Source organism: Ixodes scapularis, unplaced genomic scaffold (genome assembly GCF_016920785.2).
Source record: "Ixodes scapularis isolate PalLabHiFi unplaced genomic scaffold, ASM1692078v2 PGA_scaffold7__128_contigs__length_106722199, whole genome shotgun sequence".
Lineage (NCBI taxonomy): Eukaryota > Metazoa > Arthropoda > Arachnida > Ixodida > Ixodidae > Ixodes > Ixodes scapularis.
In genome coordinates, this window is record NW_024609882.1 from 37,115,159 (window position 1) to 37,141,161 (window position 26,003).

General features: G+C 46.2%; 1 protein-coding gene across 1 annotated transcript; it reads left to right on the top strand.

The window, feature by feature from the left end:
- The first annotated feature begins 457 nt into the window (after positions 1–457).
- LOC8040996 (exosome complex component MTR3) lies at positions 458–26,003 on the top strand. Its single transcript, XM_029978813.3, has 9 exons — positions 458–613; positions 8,998–9,055; positions 11,561–11,639; positions 12,027–12,201; positions 20,213–20,273; positions 20,360–20,445; positions 22,615–22,674; positions 23,209–23,325; positions 25,695–26,003. The coding sequence occupies exons 1-9, from the start codon at positions 533–535 to the stop codon at positions 25,839–25,841; spliced, it is 864 nt and encodes a 287-aa protein (XP_029834673.2). The 5' UTR covers positions 458–532; the 3' UTR covers positions 25,842–26,003.

The following is a 26,003-nucleotide window of genomic DNA, read 5'->3' on the forward strand; positions in this document are numbered from 1 at the left end:
GGGACACTGTCTGCCGTGCTGTTCGTCGCCATTGCTCCCCGATGCTCCTGCGGCGGCTACCGCTAGGTCGCGGCGAACAATAGGCGACCGCCGCGACACGGCCGGCATGCTCGCTTCCTATATGAAGGCTCCCTCGACGTAACGAGCGTAAGACCTTAAGTACTTCCGGTTTCGACCGGACAATCCCTTTAAGCGGTATTTGCGCAAAGTACAAAAATTGTTGCACAGCTTCTTTAAAATGATCTTTGCAGCCCCTTTGCCGTACAGCTGGCGCCATCTCGTTTATATGTTTATAACTAAATGAGGCCCAATGAATTACGATCTGGTTTTGCTGCCAAAAAATACTAAAAGCAATGCAATCTATATATATTTTAAAACTTTGCTGACCCAGTTTAAAAACAAGCTTCTCAAAGAGTTTCAAATTTTTACCAATTTAGCGTCGGGCAGCCACGGGCAGCGTTGTTTACCAATATGGCGGCCGCCAAAGTTTGAAAAGTTGACGGTGCATCGTGCTTTTTTCCCAGAGGTAAAAATGCCCAAAGATTCGAGGAGAAATTGCGGCCCCGAAGGTACGAGAAGCTACGTCTTGTTTCAAGACCGACAGTACAAACTGGTAAGATCATTTTTTTCACTCCTGAGGTATGCAACCATGCTCTTGCGAATATGCCGCAGGAGCACATGGACCCCTCTCGTATGGTGGGTTCTAGAGCCACTAAATGAGCTGCGCTTAGAGTATCGGCACTCCGTTCCCCGGCGGGAGGCACTCACTTGATCGAATGACGTTTTAGCGAACGCCCACGTTTCATCGAATGACACTTTAGCGAATAGTCGGACGCCGCGAAGCGGCGTTTTCGGGTTGGCCAAGTGAGTTCATATTTTTGTAATGAGTTGCCGCAGACTGTCGCCGCGAAGCGGCGTAAAGCGCAGCGCGACGGATGGGTTAACGCGCGCCCCCGTTATTCGCTAAAACGATCATTCGCTCAAATGTCGCCGTTCGCTAAAATGTCATTCGCTCTTGTGATATGGACCCGCGAATAACGGGGGCGCGCGTTAACCCATCCGTCGCGCTGCGCTTTACGCCGCTTCGCGGCGACAGTCTGCGGCAACTCATTACAAAAATATGAACTCACTTGGCCAACCCGAAAACGCCGCTTCGCGGCGTCCGACTATTCGCTAAAGTGTCATTCGATGAAACGTGGGCGTTCGCTAAAACGTCATTCGATCAAGTGAGTGCCTCCCGCCGGGGAACGGAGTGCCGATACTCTAAGCGCAGCTCGGTGGCTTATGGCGGAGAAGGCGCCGTTTAGCCGAAATTTCGGTTCCACGTCAAAAGAACCCGGAGTGGTTCAAATGAACCCGCTTCAGATGGAGCAACTTTCTCAGCAATGTTGGCGTTGCTGGCGGGTTGTTTCCATAGAGTTATTATAATCAGGGTTTCGAGGTGTTTGAACTCCAAACCGCCAAACGTCAACGAGATATAGCGCGAAAATAGCCAAATGTTGATCCAGAAAAATAGCCCCGAAAAATTTATCATTTGAAACGTTTATTTTGAGCAGAAAAGACACATAAGACATTTTTATCCATCAAATGCCCAAGAAATGGCGTCCCTTGCACGTTCGGAGAACTTCCTGAAACGCTCGCAAGTGCATGACAACATACCTTCCAGTGTATTGGGACGCTTACTATCGGGGCATGGTGACCAGAATGACGTCACGGGAGAACTATGCAGAATTGAACTCAAAGTATAAGAGGTATTCACTGGGTGCCATATTTGCGGGTGCTGTCTAGAGCGCATGCTCAGAACGAGCCATAGAGATCATACATACGAACGAGCCCACAATAGACCCTTCCCGAAATTCAGTCTGGCCACTTTGATCATTATCATCATCATCGGAAAAATGGCATATGTGCCATACCAATGGCGGCTTTCTATTTACTGATGAAGGAACATGCTGAAGATACTCCTAAGCTGAGGATTCGAGGCCTATACATTCTAGACGTTAGCACGTTGCAAAACCGGAATTGAATGCAAGCGCTGCGTAAGTGTTCATTTCTCTAATTCGAGCCCAGTGAACCTGTTACTGGCACAAAATCGACTTCGAAACCCCTTGACTTATAGAACTTTATCAAGGCGTCTGTCTGGGTTGGCGCTTCGTTCTGACTGGTTGCATCGTTGTGGGAATCGAGACTGGATGAGATGATCCAGAAAAACCTGTATAGCGAAAAGTTTATTCTCGTATGCCGTTGACATGCAAAAGTGACGGTGCCTGATAAAATACTGCAGGCTACGGGTTCATTGCCGCCATTCGTATGGCAGAAGTTAAACCGCCATTTCAGCCACCAGATGGCGCTGAATTTCGGAAAGGGTCTATATTAGGCTGCTAAGACCGGCAACCTTGAGGGTGCGGAATGCACGTTACAAAAGAACTGTGGAAGCTCGCCATCAGCACGCGCTCGGCAGTCGTGCACACGGCTATGGCCGCCAGTGAATACTTCCTATAGGTGCACGCCAATCAACAGACAACCTAAAGAATGCGCAGAACTGGGGAGCTATGTTGCACGTTTCGGACTCCCAGAAGACTAGGGAGAAGGAAATGACGTCAACGACACAGCAAATGCAGATTGGATGTTGACAGAGGAAAACAAAATCAACATCCAATCTGCATTTGCTGCGTTGTTGACGTCACTTCCTTCTCCCTAGTCTCCTGGGAGTGCAAAACGTGCAACATAGCCCCCCAGGTGCTGTTAAAGGGACACTGACAGGGTATTTATGCTCGCCAAGGTTTTTAGATGTATGTGACATGTGAGAGCTCAACTACCCAGAACAGAATTTGCGGCTCGAAATTCGGTTTCTTTCCGCCCGAAAACCGCCGATCAAGAACTGGCCGGTTCGAGTCTCGCTCACTCTCTTTTCCGCGGTCACGGGCCGTTTTCTAAGGTATCGATGCGACCACCAAATTTAGCCAAAGTCGTGGGTCACTGAAGGCACACACTCATTATTAAAAATAGAAAAAAATATGAAACCCATTTTTTATGGCTTCTAAAAAGCTGCAAATACGTTGATTGAAAAAAAAGTTCCACTGAGAACCGGAAGCATTCTGTGCGTGCATCGCTTCGCGTATCGTGGGACTCGCGGGGACGGCGATGGCAGCGGACGACGGGCGTGGGACCTCTATTTCAGAACTGTCGTTCGCGGTACCGGCGAATTCTGTCTACCGTTAAAAGAGAAATTTGGGACTGATCAAAAGAATTGGTATTCATCCCGTACGACACGCCCGGCCACTAAGCCGATTTGCACGAAGACGTCGCCGAGCCGTCGCTTCGTTCTCGTGGCTGAAGACATCGCTCGCGCAAACGTCAAGCACGACGTGTCTACTTCGAGTTGAATATGCACGCATACAATTTCTTTACTAGGTGCGAATGTCGCCAATGCGTGGTGCTTCCCGACTTCGACCCGGGAGTGCTTTTACTAGAGGAAAATCGGCAGCAAACTTTCCAACTTACAGTTATATCGGCTGAATTATTACTAAGGAAAGAGATCCCCTAAAAAGCAATGCCCCAATAGCTCAGTGGGAAAGACGTCCGTTTCACACGCGGTAGGACCGGGTTCGATCCCCTGTGAAACCTGCTTTTTTTTTTTTTTTTCAAACAATTTTTGATGTCTACATTTTTTTTTTTTTTGCAATTATCACTGAAGAAACAAACAAACAAAAAAAAAAATAAACAAATGTTGTGGACGACACGTCGCTGAATTAAATGGTATGGGATTTCCTTTTTGACACCTGCGAACTCAATGTAATCGCTTTCCACATAATGCAAGGAGCATATAAATCAGGTAGCGTCCGCTTTCCGAGGTGCCCGTAAATGTTCTACAGGAATTGCAGCCAGCCATTGGTCCCGATCCCGTTAATCTTTCGGAAACTCTGTCGCACAATGCCACTTTTTTCGGACGCAGGACATGTGATCCAGCTCTTCACGCAACATCTTGGGTGTATTCTTTTCGGAGCCGATCATGGAAATTCACCACGGGCACTCACTACTCATCTCCAACTCCTCAATGTACAAAACAACTCATCTTCGAGTACAGAACAACGAGCGGAACATACATAACTGCAAAAGAATCTCACGGCGAACAGTTCCCGTACGCCGCATGTCGTCTGCTACAAAAAAACAAAAAACAAAAAAAAACAGGGTTGGGTGTAGCCACGTGACTTCCGCATCTCACTCTCTTCTCTCCACTTCTCCAACCTCCGTCGGGTTTCGGTTTCGGTTTCGAGCAGCTGCGTCTTTTGGCTTTATCAAAAAAATACGCTACTTTGTTGCAAAATATTAATTGGGTAGTCCTCCGACACCATAATAAAGCGCCTGGCAAAAAATTAAAAAAAAATTTTGGGGGGTGTCAGTGTCCCTTTAAGGCTACAAGGAATCGCGCCGTCACTTTTTGATATGGAGAGAAATAACAGCACATGCTTGCATTCGGACAAAATTCGGAGGTAAACAATTGCACAAGGCGCGTAAAAAGAAGACAAACTTGTATGCTGTCGCAAACTTATCAGGGTTAAGGGACTGAAGCGCCAAATGCTCACGTAACTTACTCTAAAAAATGCATTCGAACCTATAAACCCAAGTGCTTTCAGGCATTTTGGTTCCAGCACAGGTCAGAAATTGCCCTATGCACAGGTCAGAAATAGCCCAATGCACAGGTCAGAAATAGCCCAATACTACCCAAATAGCCACCTACCATTTTTTCCCGCCAACTGCAAATAAAACTAGCCCAATTTGGCTATTTATAGCCCAACCTGGCAACCCTGATTATAATGTACGCTAGAGGTTCAACTGGCGCTAGTGTCTATGCGACTTCCGTGACGCAAATTGAAGCAGACAGCAACCAGTCTACTTTTGCGGTGCTCTTGTGCATTCCTATGGGAAAATGCGCGTGCATTTTGTCTCTTCACCGGAAAATAACACGGAACACTTTGGTTATTTCGGTCGTATCGAATAGTATGTGTCTTAATTAACATTGTAAAAGTGTAATTGCTTTAGTTAACACATTTTTCTTCATCAGTAAGCAATGTTTAACTTCGCTACATTTCAGTCCCAAACGTGTGTTCCGCAGCAGGTGTGCAAGAACAAATGACGATTCAAAGCAAAATTACAATTGAAGGGAATATGGAGTGCGTTCAAGGCTCGCCAGCATTCCGGTGACGCTTATATATATTGATAATGCCAGTCCTGTCACTATATGAAAATGACCCCATCGTGCATGAGTGGACAAAAACATTCAAAACGTAGATAATAAAGTAAGTGGGTTACGAAAGGTGTCTTTTCGTATTGTTTTCTCTGTCGGGCAGCTTTTATCGGGCAGTTGTTCTCGAAGATTTCGAGTGTGCGGGTGATATCTTGAACGTACGAACAAACATCTTCTCACAAAGCAGAAAGAATAAAGCGGTACTTGCTTATTTAAGATTGGAATATATTACGTGACCTTCAATTTATTTTGATCGTACATGCGCGGGTAGTTACTGATCCAGTGTTACTGCATAGTTCTTGCCGTCCGTCTCCCTTTATTTCCAGATGTTCTTCGTTCGTCTAGCACGTATATCCCTCATGCTGAAAAGCGCCGACGTCGTGTTCGTGCTAACAGTGTCCGACAGTGCACATAAATACATGTACGAAGCCGTTTCAGCACCGTTTTTAATCCGACCAATTTGAAAAAAAAAACGCCGTAACTGACCAATTATTTTGTCGGCCTGACTGAGAAATGTTCCAAGCTACTTAGTATGTACGAATTATTCGGGATATTTGCTCTTATGATCGAGCGCAGGGAGAAAGTGCACTCACTTTTTCCCATAGAAATGCATTACCGGAAGTCAATTTTGGACTGGTTGCTGTCTGCATTAATTTCCGTCAGCACACTAGCGCCACTTGAACCTCTAGCGTACATTATAGCTCTTTGGTTGTTTCCACTCAGAGCAAGCAATTCGAAGACGTTTGAAGCGGCTGCAGCCACTGATCGCGCTTCCCCGCTACTGTTCGCTGCAGTGCGAGTGAAGCCACCAGATGGCCACCTTGCTGGCATACGATTTGCGGGTTTCGTCCGAATCGGTGCAGAGCAGAGAGAGGAAGAACAAGAGAACGTTCGATTGGCGGTAGACGTGACAAAAAGGCGGCCAGAAGTCTGGTGGAGAAAGACACATCGGTTGAGGGAGTGCAACCGACCAACGGAACACCAAGCGGAAGCGGAAGTCGTGGGAGGCGCGACTGACTAGGCTAGGTCCAGTATCCATTACTGTTGATCACCCAATACAGAGGGGAGAGCCGCAGACTCCAATCCGCTTCCCCGCTACTGTTCGCTTCAGCGCGAGTGAAGCCACCAGATGGCCACCTTGCTGGCATACGATTTGCGGGTTTCGTCCGAATCGGTGCAGAGCAGAGAGAGGAAGAGCAAGAGAACGTTCGATCGGCGGTAGACATGACGAAAAGGCGGCCAGAAGTCTGGTGGAGAAAGACACATCGGTTGAGGGAGTGCAACCGACCAACGGAACACCAAGCGGAAGTGGAAGTCGTGGGAGGCGCGACTGACTAGGCTAGGTCCAGTATTCATTACTGTTGATCAGCCGATACAGAGGGGAGAGCCGCAGACTCCAATCTAGTTTTGCTAGCCTTTTGCTGCGGTTTTCCAGCGTGCTGTAGACACGTTTTCTGCTCGTTCGTCGTCATTCGCCGAAGAAGTTTTTGAGACTCAGTGCACCGTTGAGACGTGCCGTTGTGAAGACATAGGAATTTTTACGAAAGCGCAGTACCTCAGGAAAAAGGCACAACTCGTCGAAAGCAAGTTTTGCCGGTCTGGCGGCGTGTTCAAAGCTTCCTTGGCACGCTTAAGTGCCGTGTTTCTGTGCCTTCGCATGCTTGGACACCGACCAAGAATCGACGCCGTGTGAATGTGTTTTGCGAGTGCAATGTGTGTGAAGCCGTATGTGCCTCTGGATCAGTGTCTTACTTTACTCTGACAACTGTATACTTGCGGCACTCGCGGTTCAGAAACGAGCTCATTCCAGCGTCCAGTAGCGACGGAGGAGGGGGGAAGGTACGTCTTTTTTTCGTCCTTGGGCGATTTACAAAATACTGCTTAAAACAGCTCCTTATCACTGATCAGTACTGGCTCATTATCAACCTACTTAATTGCACTTGACGTTTGAGCGTGGCTCGCCTAATTGTGATTGGTCAACAGATTGCACACGACCATATGGGCTGCGCTTCCCAGATTTTCATTCTCGCCTTCGAAAACCCTCCTTGCTCCACAGATTTGCTCTATTCGTGCTCCCATGTGATCCATTGGTGAAGATTTGGATCATAGCCATGGTTAATAGTACATAAGAACACATGCAGATCTACCCCCCCCCTTTATCGACAGCAACTCACCAGAACAGCTGGATGTTTCAGAACTCCATGGCCGGTATATATATAAATGATCTAAAGGCATCTACGCGCGACACGTTCAGAACTTTAGTGCGGCGTCGATTCTTGATCGGTATCCAAGCGATGCAGCACTCGGCGTGCCAAGGAAGCTTTGATCACGCCGCGAGACCAGCGACACTTGCTTTCGACGAGTTGTACCTTTAGATACGTACGGCTTCACGCGCATTGCACTCGCAAAACACACCACACAGCGTCGATTCTTGGTCGGTATCCAAGCGTGCGAAATCACAGAGACACGGCACTTCGGCGTGCCAAGGAAGCTTTGAACACTCCGCCAGACCGGCGAAACTGGCTTTCGTTGAGTTGTAACTTTTTTCTGTGACACTGCGCTTTCGTAAAATTTTTCACGTGTTCACAACGGCAAGTCTCAATGGTACACAGAGTCTTAAAAAACTTCTTCGGCGAATGACGGCGAACGAGTAGAAAACGTGTTTACAGCATGCTGGGAAATCGCAGCAAAACGCTGGCAAAACCACAAATCGTATCCCAGCCAGGTTGCGTCCGGTGGCTTCACTTGTGGGAGCGGGAAGTGCAATCCAGCAATCGTCATTGAGATCAGTGGCTGTAGCCAATCAGTGATGCAATATTTTCACGTGACACCCTTATGGTGGTGATGATGACAGCTAAAGACTTGGTTCTGGTTTGAAATTGATTGTTTTTGGAAATAAACCTTTTCAGAAAGATGAGTTACTATTGTAAGCAGTGAGAGAGTGCAGGCGAGCTGGTAATCAATCGACATCTTGTAAACAAAAACATGTTTTTAGAGCGTAGGTGTGCATCTAAATAGTGCAAGAAAAATAAAATTTTATGATGATGATGGCAAGTGGTAGCAATTAGGTTGCTGCGTGTGAACGCGGGCGGCCCGTGTTGCTGGTGTTGCAACGTCAAGTTGCTGGGTGAAATTGCTCCGTCTGAAGAGTCCTCTGCTGGGGCATGTCAGATGCCTTCGTTGGTTTGCCCCGTAAGGCCTGCTTCATACGAGGCAACTTTTCCAGCAATTTTGAGGTCGCCGGCAGGTTGTCCCCTAGCTTTCCCTTGATCGAAACGGACGAGCAACTCGAACAACTCTGAGCCGCTTGAAGCGGCAGCAGCCAATCAGGGACGCTATATTTTCACGTGGCACCCCCGTGGTGGTGATGATGACAGCTAAAGACTTGGTTCTGGTTTGAAATTAATCGTTTTTGGAAATAAACCTTTTCAGAAAGATGAGTTAGTATTCTCAACGTCATTCAAAGATATAAAAACATGTTTTTAGCACGTAGCTGGGCGTCTAACTAGTGCAAGAAAATTCAAAGTAAATGATGATGATAGCAAGTCGTAGCAATTCGGTTGCTGCGTGTGAACGTGGGCGGCCCGTGTTGCTGGTGTTGCGGTGTCAAGTTGCTGGGCGAAATTGCCCCGTCTGAAGCGAGCACCCGAATTTGACTTTGACATCGCTCGTAGTCTCGTAGACGTTCGCCTTGACATCTTGGCTACCGTCTGCTGAACTTTCACGTTTTTGTTTCTTTTTTAACGCAGATTCAAAAGTCCGGGAAACGCCAGGACGGGCGCCGACCTGAAGATGTACGACCCATCTGTAAGAAACCCTTTCCACTATGTTAACAGTTTACTGAGATCCTACCAGGTGTATCAGAGAAGAGATAACCGTGTTTTTTTTCACTGCAGCAATAATCTACGCATCGCCCAAATGTACCGCTAGCAGTTGGTACCAGATGCCAAAGTTCTAGAACTTAGTCATCTGAGTCAACAGTTAATTACTTCTAGGCTGGGTGGCGCAAGCTACCGCCCGTTATAGAAGCTACAACCATTATCATTCATCCATCCAAGTGACTTTCGGAAAGTTTCAGTTATAGCGAGTTTGTTTTACTGCGCTCGTACCCACGCGTGCCCACTGGCCGCGTGGAGCAGGTTCGACAAGTGGCTGCACTCTCCGAGTTCGTTTCGGCACCAGCTCTCCACGTGTGCATGCACTCGCTCCACCTAGAAAATCGAGCATGTGCCAAAATGCAATGCCATCATGCCTCGCTCCGGCGAGTAGCAAGAGCAGATGAGGGGGGTTGTCTACTACAATGTGTCATTTGCACAGTGGAACCGAAAAAAAGATTATCTGCTGAAAATCCCATCCCACAGGCAACAGAATCAAACGGAAGCTTGAATTGTGAGTGTCTGCATTTCATGAAGGAAGCAATTGACAACCCGTGCTTTATTGTGCATGTTTTTGATTTCTCTGTTGCCATACAGACTCACTGAAATTTACCAGTGTGTTAAGAAATGCTCAGGACAAAAATATCAGCATGAAAAGCTGATTCTGGGATTCCAGAAACCTGTGACTGTGAAAGTTGAATCCAGAAACCTGTGACGTGTCCAGTCAGCATCCAGGAAAGCTAAACATAATGACTTTACCCGAGGCTTGGGCAAAATCGTTATGTTTAACATTTACCTACGTCAGCTGCCTTCCCCGTTGTATTTTGTTTGAGAAAGCTCTTGTTCTCAAAGCCCTCACCGGAACTAAATTCTGATCAACCTGTATATGACAATAGAAATTGAAAGTATCATGAAACGTGTTGCTGGATATTCCAACAAACTAGTCTTAAGCCATACCCTTTCAGCGGTTTACGCATAATGCTATGCTTAAAATGGATCAAGCTCCTGCGCAGAGAGTATCATCAGTTTTCTCCAGTGTAAACGTCTATAAGAATTGAAAGGTTGCTACCAGCTGTTTTGTAGTCAACTGGTTGCAGAAACGTATGCCTCTGTAATTATCGCTACGACAGCCTAGTGGCTTGAAGTTATCGCAAATACACTACACGTTGCAGCGACCAACAATTATAAATAAACGTTGGCAGCGACTGCACTCTCGCATTTTCACCCGTCACGTCGAACAGAAAGGCACTAGATTCAGTTGAGATAGGTACTTTTACTACAACTGCTATAACATAGATGGCGACAGTATCAGTCCGCGCTTGGTGCATTTGGCAAGTTCGTTGAAGGCTGGTTCTCCGTGTGGCACTCCGTGTGTGCGGTGCATTCTTGGAGAGAACTTGCCTGGCGCCAGTGCTTGTGCAAAGAACTTCCTCTGATATAATGGGCCCATTCGCCGTAGCAGATGCCACTTATACCCATGTATTCGCTGGCAGCTTTTTTCAGATTGAAAATTTCCGAAAATCGCTTATAACTTTTGATTTAGAAAACGGTAAATTCTGATTTAAATCATGTGGTCCTAACCGCTTGCACTACATTTGGGCAGAGGCTGAGTGTTCTTTGATGCACAAGTTTATTTTTTCATTGAGAACAACACTGTTCTCTTTTTTCTTGACCACTGGTAGCCAGTACCACTTTTCATACCTGGTTTGTCCTCGTCCCTTGTGTATTTTCTTCGTTGTTGGCCTACTACAATGCCTGGATCTTCCTGGAACACGTCTCTGATTGGTGCTTAGCATCTTACAGCATGTAGGGATGAGAGATTGTCCCCGTAAGGGCAATAAAGTATGTCACAAGAGCCAATGGGGTATGCTATGAATCCACCTTTTTTCAAATATGTGCTGCCACCTAGACACACGACGGGGTTCGAGGCCACTTGACACCCTAAACTTCGCCTTTGTTTCCGTCGTGGGTTATCTTCGATCCCGAAGCTCAAAGAAGCCATCTTCCTTCTCTGCTCATCCAGAGGGAAGATAGAGAGAGGGTACCGAATCCCTTTACTCTCGAACCGATGTTTCTGCAAAAGGTCCATTGCAGCGATTCTGGTGGTCAGTTGGTTTAAGGAGCGACAGCATACTCCATAATCTTGATAGTTATAACGGAATTGACATGCTGCCCAAGCTTCCGTCGACTGGCAGGCTGCAGGGCGATGAACTGCCGTGGAACAAGCATCTGCATCTATCTCTGCCGCTGTGCCGTCACTAGGATTGCGGCAAACCGTGACAGCGCACTGTTACAACCTCACCAGGCATAAATTGAGGGTTCCGAATAAAGATGTGGTAAACACGCACTTCAAGGAGGGTTCTAGGTACTGCAGTTCTGCTAGCACCACTTTTGCAGTCACCAAAGCCACAATATTGAATCTGTTCCTCTTTTCCAGTTATGAAGACCGGCGTGGTGAGCCAAGCCAAGGGATCGGCTTACATCGAGATGGGCAATACCAAGATCATATGCTCCGTGTAAGAATATTTCTGTATGGCCTAGAACAACTCCACGAATCGTTCGCAAACTGCTTCTAGTCAGGCCTATTGAAATAATATTGGCAACCGCTCCCGCACTTGGGCATCATCCTCAAAATACTCACGAAGACTAAAACTTTGTAGAACGTGAATCGGGACCCGCAATGCTCTAACCTTTCTTTTTAGTACTTGAGCCTAATACTCGAGCGTTAGAGGGGCTGCGAACAGGGTGTATTGTGCATGTCCACAATCACCTGAATACGCAGCAATTCAGGAACCTCCTTGGAACAAAAAACCCAACGTTGGTTGTTGCTCATGCAAAGTTGCGTGCTCGCACATTTGAGCGCACAAGTATCTCGTTGCTCACCTCGCAGTGTTTTGTTCTAGGTACGGTCCGAGAGAGATAGCCCGTCGCCGGGACTTCACCTTCAAAGGCCAGATCAACTGCGAGTTCCAGTTTGCCCAGTACTCTTGCCCGGTGCGACGACAGGCAATGAATGACGCCGAAGCGCGGCAGTACTCGCAACTCCTGGAAGAAGCCCTAGCTCCGGTTGTGTGTTTGGTACGAATGCCATTTTTTGACCTCGGTTTTACCAGATATCCACACTTTATCTTATGGCAAGTTCCCTCGGTTGTTTTAGAGTGGTGACCTATATTCATGACGGAGCACGCCTTCCAAACCATTTGTGTTAAGGCAGGGTAAGGTCGGCTTGCCTTTAAGGTAAGGCGTCACTGGTTTATGTTGTAGATTAGAAATTAAGCCATTGCAATACGACTGCATTTGGAATCTAACTGGCATCGCGCAGTAGTGATACACGACCGCACACCGGTAAGGTGATCATCCAAAGCGAAATAAGCAGCTGTGAGGTTGAACCCACAATCCTTGAGTTCTGCTGTATAAGCTTTCACTCCACATGCTTCGAGCTGCTGTGCGTTAGCATACTTTCCCCCATACGCATACTAAATCTGTTTGCCTCTCTTTACCGTATTTGCTCGAGTAATAGCCGCGCTGTTTATGAATGAAGTCTGTGGATCTGCTTTCCTGCGAAGCGCGGGGATAGCGAATCACTGCGACTGGCAGAAAAATGGCAACGATTTACGGGACAGACATAGCGTCTTCATGCGAAAATGCTATCTACTCAGGTCAGATTTTTACGGAGAATCGTGTTCTCGACCCCGTTATTCGCTGTGACTATTATGCAGAGAACAATAATTGGCTGTATGTCTGTTGTGCAGGAATGTAGACGCAAGGGCTTATTCATAAGAAGTGCGGCTATTACTCGGGCAAATACGGTATATGCTGCTTGCAGACCATGCAAGTGTTTGTGGCTTATCGAGTAAAGAAACTACAGAGATAGCATGTTGCACTTACAGGATTGTTATACTATATGATATAGCCGTGGTGGCATCTGTGTTTGCTTTTCACGTCACTGAACCACTTTAAGTGCTGCTAGAAAAGCTAGATATTTATGGAATTCGAGGTCAAGCACTTCTTTGCTTAAATCATACTTAGGTCACCGTAAACAGTTTGTTCATCTTAAAGGGCAACTCCGCTCAATTCCAAAAAATTTAGGCTTCCTTGTGATTCACATTCACAAAGCACTACTAAACAACTCTACGTCTTCGGATTCGCGAAATGTGGAATATTATTTGTGTAATCCTAATTCAAACATCAGCAGATACCGAAACCGAAACTTCGGCTGCGTCAGGCAACATCGGTCTCGGGTCGTCAGAGGCATGGCACGTCACGTCGAACCACGTGGTCTTGTGACGTTCGGGAGGGAGCAAGAAACAGGACACGCAACGCGGGCAGGCTTTTTTTTTTTTTTTTTTTTATTGGACGCGGGCAGATTGTTTTGCGTGGCGTGGACGGTGATGGCCTGAGGGAGAGGAGGAAGGGGAGAAGACGAAAGAGAAGGGGAGTGGAGAAACAGACCGGTAAGCGCGCAGGGCAGCGCAAAGTAGCGCATCCGTGTTTCGGTGATCACATGAACGCCCGGTCAGCCAACACCGGGAGGAGAAACTCATGACGTCATCTTTCAATTTCGCTCTGAGAAGTAAAAACAAGCAAAACGTGAGAATGACGTATCATGCCTCTGACGTAGTGGCTCAACGTTGGCCGATCCAACTCCGTGGCATTGACTGCGCTGATGATTGCGCCCATGGGCGCAATCATCAGCGCAGTCAGTGCAAGGGGGGCACTTGCCCCCCCAGTTCTCAGAGTGGGGGGGCAAGGCATGCGTTTCGCCCCCCCCTGAAACGGCCGCCACTGGGCAGAGCAGACACAGGCCGGCGGCGCCCAAGGAATACCAAGGGCACTGCCCCCCGACCCGCGCGGGCATATTTTTAACGCGCAGGCGATACAAACCCTAGCAACGGTGCTCACGCACGCCGGATTGGCTGGTTTGTGGAGCCTTGCCCCACGAACAAGGCTACACGGTAACCTAACGGAATCCATCCGGGAGACATGGGCCGGACGGGCCGTCCAGACCAGGACGTAGGCCCTTACACAAAATAAAGTTTTGCTTGCTTGCTTGGAGATAGGCGCTGCCGCCGTCAACATAGGCAGCGGATGCAATGCGAGTTTCCGAAGAGGTAGCGTAACTTAGTGGTGAGATGTCTGCCTCATACGTGTCAGACCCGGGTTCTATTTATGGTGTGGGCCGGCTTACTTCCTTTTATTTTTTTTCTCGAACATTTTGTTTTGTCGAGGCATTTGGCGATATTTACATTTCTTTTTTACCATTAACACTAAAAAAACTAATGTTGACGAAACATCGCTAAACTAAATCGTATCGACTCTATTTACGGAAGTGCATGGGGGGCAGCGGGGCTTGGGTTGCCGACCGGACGCCGCAAAGCGGCGTGTACGGGGGGTGGGGGGGGGGCTAGGTGGGTTAATAGATTTGTAATTAGCAGCCGCACACCGTCACCGCGAAGCGGCGTGAACGCAGGCGCGGGGGTGGGTTAACGCGCTTCGAGTGATACACGAGCAGCCCATCCGGCGTGAGCGTCGTTGTTAGGGGTTCTATCGCCTGCACCGTAAAAGGAGCAGTGTGTGCACCTCCTGTAGTGGGCAAGAATACCTACATTGGAGAGAAGCGGGGACAAGCCCTTTCTTCAAATGCGTCAAGTCTCCTTGAGCTTCGGAATACAAAGAAACGCCACTATTCGGAGCTAATCCCACAGTTACTCGACCTCTCTTGCGTCGTGTCTGTTCGCTCCCCGCGCCTCGTAGCAGTGTTGTTGCAGTGGGGGGGCTCGTTAAAATTTTGGGGTTTTTTGGACTATCTAAATCACTTTCTTCCTTCCCATCCCCCCCTTTTCTACTCCGCATGCTTCCCCCTCTGCAAATATCAGCTGACCTTCCGACATCTTTTCTGTGTTGATAGGCAAAACAACCACTAAAATTAGAAAGTAATTTGTAATTTGAGTGGAAGTCACTCGGAAAAGTAGTTAAAGTAAACTACGAATTACTAGAATATAAATGTAATTAAAAGTTACTAAACTACCTAGAAAAGTAGTTAAACTACAGTAACTTGAGTAAAGTAGTTGAACTACGTACAAGTCTGGCCCGGCAGGCGCTCTGCGTAAGGGTTTTCACCTATCTGCCTAGCCCCGCACACCATCACATGGGCCAAGAAAGGTGTAGTTTTACTGCAGAGGAGAAATCAGCAGGGTCCAAGATGGTGACAATGGAGGATGGGGGACTGTTCCAGTGGCTGATGGCTTGAGAAAGGAATGACCAATTGAAAGCGTTAGTAGAGTCAGAAATGTGCTTGATGGTGCAGACGTTGTTGAGGCGAGAAGATGTTCGGTCGGGGGGTAATAACAAAGTGGTTTTGAGGTCGGGAATGTGGTAGTAGATTTTGTGAATAAAGCACAGCTGAGAGACTTTTCTGCGAAGCTGCAAAGAGGACATGGTTAGTTCAGTTTTTAGCGCTGAGACACTGAAAAAAAAAGTCATAAGTGGATGAAATGAAGCGAGCAGCTCTGTTCTGAACTGCCTCTACAGGGTATTGATGAGGTACAGTCGATGGGTATTCCAGATGGTTGAAGCATATTCTATTTTTGGTCTGACGTACGTGTCCAAGGTTAGCTTACGAACAAAGGGTGGAGCCCTTTTTAAGTTACGTCTGCTTAGTCCAAGAGTTCCAGATGAATCGGCAGTAATGACTTCAATGTGGTTATTTTAGGGAAGGTCAGATGTTAGTCTTACACCAAGGTATTTATACACAGTAGCGGTCTCAATCAGATCGGAGTACAAGAAGTAATTAAATGACAGTGTTTTTTTTTTTTTTCTTGGTGAAGTGGATTAGTTTGCGTTTATACTTGTTTAATGACATAATCCACTCTTTGCACCAATTGTTAATTTTCTCTAGATCTTCCTGAAGCTGGTTATTATTTTGCACACAAGTTACTTTGTTATGGATGACGCAGTCGTCGGCGAAAAAGCGTTTTTTTTTAAGAAATCCCAATGGGGATGTCATTAATAAATATTAAAAAGAGTAAGGGCCCAAGTACGAACCCCAGGGGAACACCAGGAGATACATTTATTAAGGAAGATTCATGATCATCATGGACGTGACCTGTACACGGGAAAAAAGAAAGTCACGAATCTATCAAACGGTTATTTGGTCGAGGCAAAAAGATGATAGCTTAGAAAGAAGGCGTTGATAAAAAAACACGGCCGAACGCTATGGAAAAAAAAAAAAAAAACTGCGTCAGTTTTTTTCATTTCAAGGTTCAAGGTTCAAGGTTAGTGTGCAAGTCATGGATGAAGTCGCAGAGTTGTGTTTCGCAGGAAAGTACAGTCTCCGGCGATATGAAAGACCCACTGGGAGCGCGTGGCCGAGGCGGTGGCTGGTGGGGGCGCTGCGAGCGCTCCGGGCAGTTCCATTCTGCTTCGAGGGGAGGACGCTCATTCGGCACTCGGCACAAACTGATAAGCGCGTTTCGCTTTATCTGAGCCCGAGTGAGCGTCCTCCCCTCGAAGCAGAATGGAATTGCCCGGAGGGCTCGCAGCGCCCCCGCCAGCCACCGCCTCGGCCACGCGCTCCCAGTGGGTCTTTCATATTGCCGGAGAGTGTACCTTTTTGAAAACCGTGCTGCTGTTTAAAGAAAAGAAATGGGATGATAGGTACCTCATGATATTGGAGTAGAGGATATGCTCAAGTAGTTTGCAAGAAATTGAAGTCAATGAATTAGGGCGATAATTATATGCGGAAGAGCGGCTGCCCTGTTTAAAGACTGGGAATTACCCTTCCCACCTTTTGGTCAGATGGAAGGCACCTTTGTGATAAGGACTGAATAAAGATAAGTTTTAAATACTCACTCGAAATAACACTGGTGTTTCTTTTAAATTTTAGAGTTGATGTTATCGGTTCCAGCGGACGAAGTAAGTTTTAGTTTATCAATCAATGTTATAATACCGGCGGAGTTAACGTAATAGGATGCATGCGCTCGTAAAGCTCTTCAGGGAGAGTGGGGACGGAGTCCAAGCACTCGTTAGTAAACACTGATGAAAAATATTCGTTAAACACAGAACTATCATGGTCGACGTTGCACATCCGACCATTCCTAACTCTCCCCATCTTCCTAAACGTCCGTGTGTGTCCGAACACCAGAAACCGGAATTTTAAAGGTTAAAAACGGCACGTTGCGAATATGGAACGCGCACTTTCATGCAAAGCTGACGTCAAGTGACTCAAATCGAAAAACATGCATATTTACAATATTGTTATCTCTTCTGGTGAAGGCTCAGCAACCGTTGCATCCGTTTTCGCGCACGAAACGGCGACTACCAGAGAAAGTAAGAACGCAGTGATTGCCTTTATTTTAACAATGTAAACACACTTGCAGGCGTGCGCTGATGAAGCCTCAAAATCAAAGCTCTCGTAGTGTGATTCGTGACTGTGCCGGCTACTACCCAACCACGTTGTCACGCCACTTTCTGGAAGCATACACCAAAATTACAAGTAAACACACAAAAGCGACATCGATACAATTATCTTCTAGAATATCACCTTATTTAGTCATAACTCTTTCAATAGGCACTACAAGTTGTATTTATTTTAAGAAGAAGAAGCAAAATTTTTTTCGTGAGAAAAAACAAAATATCAATGTTAAGTCTGGTAACGTTGTAATTTTGCCGAATCATTGCCAAATCTTTAGAAAAGTTGGACAAAAGTTGCGCCGAATTTTCGATTTGGGGGGGGGGGGGGGGGGGGGGGGGGGGGAGAGGGTCTGGTTTGCCCCCCCACTCAAAAACAAGTTGGTACGCCACTGATTGCGCCTCGCGCCGCGCGCTAGAGTTGGCAGATTTCGGCGACTTGGCTCGCTTGAAGGTTTGCTGGCCAGTTTATTAAATAAATAAACGGAATTAGATCGTAATATCTGACGTGGGGTCTTCCTATATGATACTGAAGAGGGCTACATAGTTTTCTAAATATCAAAAATGAAGCGGAGTTGCCCTTTAATGGTGTCAAGTCTTCAACAAAGACAATTATATCCGGTGTACCACAAGGAAGCATCTTAGGGCCGTTACTGTTTAATATATACATTAATGATGTTGTAAACATAAATCCACTGGCTAAATTCATAATATACGCGGACGACACGAGCCTCTTCTTTTCTGGCGAGACTGGCGACGAGCTTATCAGCTGCGCAAACGGAGCCCTAACAGCGTTGCAAAAATGGTCCTCAGATAACGCGCTAAACGTCAATGCAAGTAAGATGAAGGCAATCATCTTTCAGCCTAAAAACAAAAATGTTTCTACAACTAAGACCCTTGTCCTAAATGCAAAGTATATAGATATTGTAGATAATTTTAAGAGTTCAGGTGTAATTTTCAATCTGTACTTATCTTGGGAAAATCATGTAAATGATTTACGCACTAGATAGTCAAAGGTCATTGGACCAGCTTCTCGTAACCGTTTTGTTCTACCGAGAAATGTTAAGTTTCTTTTATACCAGACTTCATTTCTTTCTCACCTGAATTATTGTTATCTAGTTTGGAGCACAACCACCCGCACAAATTTAAAAAAATACTCCTATTGCAAAAAAAAAATATGTGCGTCTCATTGAGAATGCTTCTTAAGACTCTAGCACCCAGGGTCTGTTCATAAAATATAGTATACTTTCTGTTTACAACATGTACAAGTATAGACATGCGATCCGTTTTAAGTGAGAAAATAAAAGAAATGGGGATAGCTTAGTAAACCTTGCGGAGCTAAAAGAGCATGCAACTTCCTACCCAACTTCGTCAGCGGAACATTGGACTGTGCCACTGTGTCACAACAACTATTCAATGCAGTGACTCAGATACACACTTCCTATTATATATTGAACTCCCTAATAAAAAATAGCATTGATATTATTTCTGTTGCAATTCAGGAATTACGAACTGAACTATTGTGGGGTGAAAACGAATGAATCGATTTATGAGACCTGTTTAGTCTTGTATTTTACTTTGTTATGTCGGTTTTCTCAGTGTTTTTCGCTGTTGCTTTGTGTTGACTTCTGTATATGTAGGGTTGTTCGTTTTCGGGTTCTACATTTTTTTTAAATTCGGGGTGGTAAGAATCGGGTGCTATTTTTCAAGCTGATAATCAGGGAGAAATCAGGTTTTTTGTGGAAACATTCCGAAATTCGGGTTTTTTCGGGTTAAATTTACAAAGTACTCAGTAATACATTTGTTTTTATTTTTATTTTTTATTGTAGGGTATTAAGAGTTTCTTAATGCTAATGCATTAAGACTAGGGATCTGTTTCAAGCTGGTAATCGGGAAGATATCAAGGTTTTCCAGCTCCGACTGCCGTCGGTCGCTTCAAGGGAAGCGCCGCCCACGGAATCCTCCTCTCTCTCAGGTGTTAACAAAAACCCCGATCGTTCGAGGGACGGTCGTCTTCGATCAGATATTTCGCTATAGAATAAATCTGTTAAGTTGTCCCGATCTGTTTACGCAACTGACTGGCTCGGACGTTGTTCGTGAGAAAGGTAGACCGCCAGCGAGATGGCCGTGCTACCCGAGAGACCCTGCTGGGCGTCGACACCTAACAGCAGTCGAAGGGAGATCGATAGTGCATTTCACAAGCTGGGTGCAACAGGGTTGAAGCTACGTGGCGTGCCGAGGCGGTTCCACCTACACAGCGGGGGGACGGAAATGTCCCTCCGAGGTCCCAACGCCTATTGTCGCTTTTCTTCAGCCGGCCTCCGTAGAATGTCACAGCTTGCGAAATGAACTATAGGTCACTGTTGTCCCTAAGTAGGGCTGATAGTGTGTGTGCACGCAAACTCCGTGCGGCATAATAATAAATAGGTTGGTTATCTGGTTTTGGAATTCGGGGAAAAATCAGGTTTAACCCGATTCTCCTGAAACATGTTCGGTCTGTAAAAATCGGGTAAAATCGGGTTTTACCCGAAAATGAACAACCCTATGTATATGCCACTAGACGGGAGCAAGGGGCTCCGTCAAGCTGTTTTCACAGCTTTTGTCCCTTGTTCCCTCCATTTATGTATCGAAATGGAAAATAAAGTTCTTTAATAATGATAATGATGTTACATTGTTGCAGCACAAGTTTCCTAAATCAACGGTCGATGTTTTCGTCTTTGTGATCGAAAACGATGGCGGCGGTACGTGCCTCTTCTGATTCTGGGGTTTCCGACTCTTGTAGGTGATCCTTCATAACTGCAAGTGCTTTTCTTCCTTCCTCGTCTAGCCCTGGCAGGTGCAATCACGACAGCGGGACTGGCCCTGGCTGATGCAGGCATTGACATGTACGACATGGTGATTGGCTGCGGCTTGGTAAGGCAGTTTTACTGTTACTGTAGTACATTGAAAGGCAACTGTGCTCCATTTAAACTTTTATCATACTATTACACATTGTGATTGGTTTTTCAGAGCAGTAGACACTTTTGAAAAAATGTGGCTGCAGACATTCCTCCTCCGCGTAGCTATGAACTTCGACACAAGGGCAGCCTATGTGATGGTTGGTGAAGCATCACATTTGTCCCTGGCGGCCCAAGTCCCTCTCGTTCGCGCCATTTAGCGTAGTGCGATAGCTTTATCTTTGGCGGAGTGGCTCAACGGTGCATTCTTTGTATAAAAGAACCCATGGAGAAGGACATACGGTCCAGTCCACTTATAACGATATTGCCGCGCGCCAAGTAGGCAGCGCGGCCGTAGCCTAAAGGTCCGTTCACACTCTTGCAACCGAGTACGACTGAGAGAGACCAGACCGGTTTTTAAGCCTCTTGCGACTTCTTAGGACCAGCTCCGCTGTAGCGCATCCGGTTCTAAGAGGTCGCAAGAGGCTTAAAAACCGGTCTGGCCTCTCTCGGTCGTACTCGGTTGCAAGAGTGTGAACGGGCCTTAACGGTTATCGCGCTTACCTCCCACGCGAAGGGCCAGGGTTCGATTCCTGGCCGCGGCTACGCATTTTTGTTTACACTGTAATGTGATGTTCTGGTGAATTCGAGAACCGTCTAGCTGATTCGAGGTTAGAATGTTCTCCGCGTCGAACCTTCTACATCGAATGCTCCAGAAGCCAACGCGTGTACAAAAGCGGCTCCGCCTGGCAAGCAGGATTCAGTCTCGCCCCAGCGTTCGACTCTGCTGCCACGCCGACTTCGACGCCCGCGACGCTCTATTATTATCTTTTGTTCTCTTTTATTTTTGGCACAAGTTCGCCACATTAAACGTTCATTTCTTTTTGTTTATTTGTTGTTTTTGGTCAACACCCGTGACAATATTATTAAATGCGGAACATCCGATCGTTATAACCGATTATCGTTGTATCCGGACTGACCCTGAAAACTGCCCAAAATAGTTCCCCCAAGCAGAAGGTTACTCACCAGTGTTTACCGAATCGCACCATAGAAGAAGCGCCGCTATATAACAAAGTTTTATTGTAGGGTCATCAGCAAGCACGCAATGAAATGGTGTCAAACACGCTACAAAAAAATCCAAAGCATGTTCTCGTTTTGGATCGTAAGAAACCACTGGTACAGGGCCTCCTCAACATCCTCGTACAAGGCTTCCCTAAGCCTTTTCCGCTGGTCGTCAAAGCCGCTTGTTCCAGCCTTCTTTATTACGACGTCCCCGGATTTCAGGATGGTCGATAACGTCGACTGAGAGTGCTCATACTTCCGGACGAGACTTCCGACCTTGAATCGTTGCCGCCAGTCACGTAGGATTTGCTTTTTCTCCTCGAAAGAGATAGCTTTTCGCTTCGTCGGAGCCATCTTTCACGCCAGCGACGCAGGGAAGAGGAGGGCGGGGAGGGGTTACGAGGTTACGGGTATGATGATGATGATAGCACCGACGTTTTAAGGCCGCGTGCAGTGCCTACTCACGGAGTATTTGGTTGGGGCCCATCGGCGATGATCGCGTCCGCCGATTTCGGTCGTTTCTTCGCGGAATTTCACTATTTTTATCTCATTTTCTGTTGAATTTTCGTAGTAAACACATTCTACGCTATCATTTATTGATAGTTATATCCTATATGCCGGGAAAAATTCATCGCTATATATGGTTTATTTTTACATAGAACCAATGCAAACATTGATGCTTCTACAAAAATTGATCGTTATAACCGATATATCGTTATAAGTGGTATTGTTATAAGTGGACTGCACTATTTCGTAAACCCGTGTTTGTAATGGAGGCAGATAGGTTTCGCACGTTCGCAGCTTATGTTAGCATTCATAGTAAGCATCTTAAATTGTTGTCATTGAAGGCCAGCAACATTCCGATTTTCTCTGCACAAAAATTTAACCCCTTGTGGTGCTTTAAAAGACAGTGGCATAGTGTAACGACCCAATGAGTTCTATTGAATATTGATCATAAATCTACCTGCTCACCGAAATCTCTCCTTGTTTGAAATCTCTCTAAATCTTGTTTGTGGTGGCTAACGTCTATTTCATTTCTAGCTGTAAGGCTTATGGTTGTATATATTTGGGAAAACAATTGCAGCGTCAAGAGGGCCACACCTGCTTAATAGACCCAACACATGATGAGGAGACGGCGCCAGTGGTGAGTTTGTCTTTATTTCCGCCAAACTTATTTATCAGCTTGGTTCAGCTTCTCAAGCTGAAAGCTCCTTGGCTCTGTTTGGCTTTTGAACAAACCTTGGCTTTGACTATGGCTTCGCTTGGTTTGAAATGCTTTTACTGGGGTTTGTGGTGTGCTGTGGTTTTTCGCATTATGGATTTTCGGAATGATCGATCTCGGTCCAGCTTTTGAGTACACATTATAAGGTGGTTGGTGGTGATTTGGCCTTGCATCCTAACAGTGTCCGTGGGGTGCTCTATCTCCTTTGTTCATTCCAAAAACTGTATTGGTTGTTTGAAATGCATGCCTGGTCTCTGCTCTTCTGTTTCGTGCTCTTTAAGGCTTTTGCTTTTCCCCCGCCTTTTGCAAGACTAGAAGAACGACTGGTGTTCTCATGGGTAAGTTACGCTCAAATGAAAGCTTAGCTTTTGTGAGCAGTGCCATCAAACCTTGAGGTAAAAGCATGGCAAAAGGATGTGCTACTTGCTGGCTAACGAATTGAGCTCTTCATTTCAGGAGGAGAGAAATTTGGAGCTGAGCTTTGGTCGCATGACGCTGGGTTTCATGCCGGCCTTGCAGCAAGTGGCAGCTCTGGTACAAGACGGGGACCTGGATGCTGCGTCTGTCGTTGCGGTGAGGTGTGCTTCTTTTCCAAGGGATGCATCAGACTTGAGACAGGCCTGGCCTCGTTGAAATGGATGTTTATTGCACGACAAAACAACCCCGGTCGCGTGGGTACATGGCATGGGCATTGACAGCTATGATCCATGCCCATGCTTGTGGTGCGGGTGTTTCTTACGTTACATGCATTTCCATTCTTCTTTTTCCCACTGGAATATAAGGGCATCTCTCTCATTGCCAGCCACCAGCCACTGCTGTGTCTACCGTGATGTCTGCCTCGCTGAAGAAGAAACGAGAAAATAATTACCTACCTTTCAAAACCGCTTTGAACAGAAGCACACATCTGCCAAGTTTCCCAAATTGTCCAGAAATCTCCCGAATTCCGTTTGCATGTTCCGATTATATGGTCGTCACTTTGGATCCCCCGTAAAATGGCATCAACGTTGTATAGATCAACAGAAATTTTTATTTTTTTTTATTTTTTTACGTTGTGTAGCCACATTGCTATTGTCAACATGCATCTGTTTGTGAGTCGGCGTTGAATTGCGGCTATCTAAGGGCAGCCTCATTCTGGACCACGTCAGGGCTTCTTTTGTTTCTTGTTTTGGAGTTTGGTTATGACTGATGGCATTGTCTAAACTCAAGAATTTTTTCTTGTGTTCCTGAAGTCCTGTGCAACTAGGTTTCCTAGTTACTTGTCATCAAGAAGAGGTGACAGGTTTGGAGCTGGTAAGATTTGCACCTGCGACGTCAAGGTCTACATCGTTTCTCAGAAGCACCTGAACTAGCTTCGGGTCGCAGAAAAGCCGGGAAAAATTTAGAACTTTATTTGAAAATAACTGAGAGGACAGCCTGAATTGTGCGGAACGCTTTCTCATGAGTTTTCGTTTCTAGCATAATCTGCTGCCAGTCATGATTGACCAGGTTGCAGCGCTGTTTAGGGAGACGTTTCCAAAACATGACGCCTCGAAGCGGTGTGGATGTGAACGGGCAAAGACAACTGCCATCATTGGGGAATGGACTAAGGCTGTGCAAAACTCACCGCTGTAGCATTTGAGGTGCCATGCTTTCGCAATCACGGGAGACCCACCCACGCACTTCTATCATCATCTTTGACGTGCTAATGGCGGCCTTCTGGAGACGAAGGTTGCCATTAGCATGTCACGGATGATGATAGGAGTGAACTCACGAGTGAAGGTAGAAGTAAAGATATGCATCGAAGCAGATAGCCCGGTCCATTCCAGATGTTGGCACAATGCAACGCATGTTTGGATATGAGCAATGCATCAGCATTAATTTTGGGCTTCCGTCGAATCGATCAGTTGGCAAGCACTCTGTACACTTGAACTTCCAGTACTGTGCTGTACTTCAAAATAATTCACAACATCAAAGGCCCAGTGTATCTGAAGAACCTGTATACGAAAAGTACCACCAATCACTGTCTAAAAAAGAAAAAAAAAAGTCTAAAATTTATTGTTTGTTTTAGAAAATTCCTCCTCGCACTACCACTGATTGGTCAATTGTTCATCTGGTTTCGGTTTTTCACTTCCCTCCGCCATTTTAGCCTTTTGTTGGCTAATCACAGCCCCTTCTGCTAAGGCACAGGGCAGAGAGGCCGCTTAGGCGACATTAGCATCGAGATGGGAAAGGGAGAGACTTGCAAAGGTGGGGAAAGAGAAAGAATCTCGAGATGAAGAGAGCGGGGCACTACTTTTTGTATACAGGTTCTTCAGATACATTGGGCCTTCGATGTTGTGAATTATTTTATAAAATGGTTTACGCAGGTCAGTGCCTCATAGAAACAGGTAGTTTTTTTGTCACCATGAAACCTGAAACAGATTAAAAGAAAACTGTATGGTGAAGTGCACACTCGCGTTTCCCATTGACGTGCAAAAGTGTGGCTCAACTAAACAACATTTTTACTGCCATTAGCATGACAAAGGTTATATCAATGTTTCGGCCACTATGGTCGTTTTCACCTCAAGGATGGTGGTAAAAAAATTCTGGCGCCTCGCCGAGCGTCACTAATTTCTCCCTTTTTGTAGAGAATTAAGATATATGCAGATACATTTTAGATTAGGTATTTGTTATCTTATCAAGATGTACACGTTTCAAACGCCCAAAGCATTGCTTCTCTCTTCGACAACCAAATCTTGTAAGAACTGCTTCTCGTGGCATATGAACAATGTGGAAAACCTTCCTTTTCTTGAGGTGAAAACAAGTATTTAGTTTAGGAAAGAGTTTTTTCGTTAAACATTTGACCATAACGTAAAGGGTGCATTGCAACAACGACAGGGCTGGCACAGCTCTGCTGTTTATTCGGCATACTTTTACGTTGGTGGACTTGGGAGTGACTTCTTTGTCCGTGGCTCTATTTTCAGGACATGAAGGCTCTTGTCAGTGCCTGCCACCAAATCTACCCTCTGGTACAAGATGTCCTGCTCAAAGACATCAGGGACATGGCAGGGGGAGAAAACAAGGAAAAATCTATGGACGACGACAACGAAACCATTGCTTCACCGTGCTGAGTGTTGATTTGGTCGGTGGTGGCCACCAAGTGCATCATGTTCACGCTCATCGTGTGTAAATAGGTGTCCAGAAACACTGGCATTGAGATTAAAGTGTGAAGGGTCTTGCATGGCTCTCTTCTTCCTTGCATACACATAAATAAAGGCTGGTTTGCACATTTG

Coding starts and splice junctions, on each gene's coding strand:
- LOC8040996 (XM_029978813.3), top strand. CDS start 533: ATGCCCAAAGATTCGAGGAGAAATTGCGGCCCCGAAGGTACGAGAAGC. Junction 614..8,997: donor AAGACCGACAGTACAAACTG/GTAAGATCATTT, acceptor TTTTTAACGCAG/ATTCAAAAGTCCGGGAAACG. Junction 20,446..22,614: donor TGGTGATTGGCTGCGGCTTG/GTAAGGCAGTTT, acceptor AAACAATTGCAG/CGTCAAGAGGGCCACACCTG.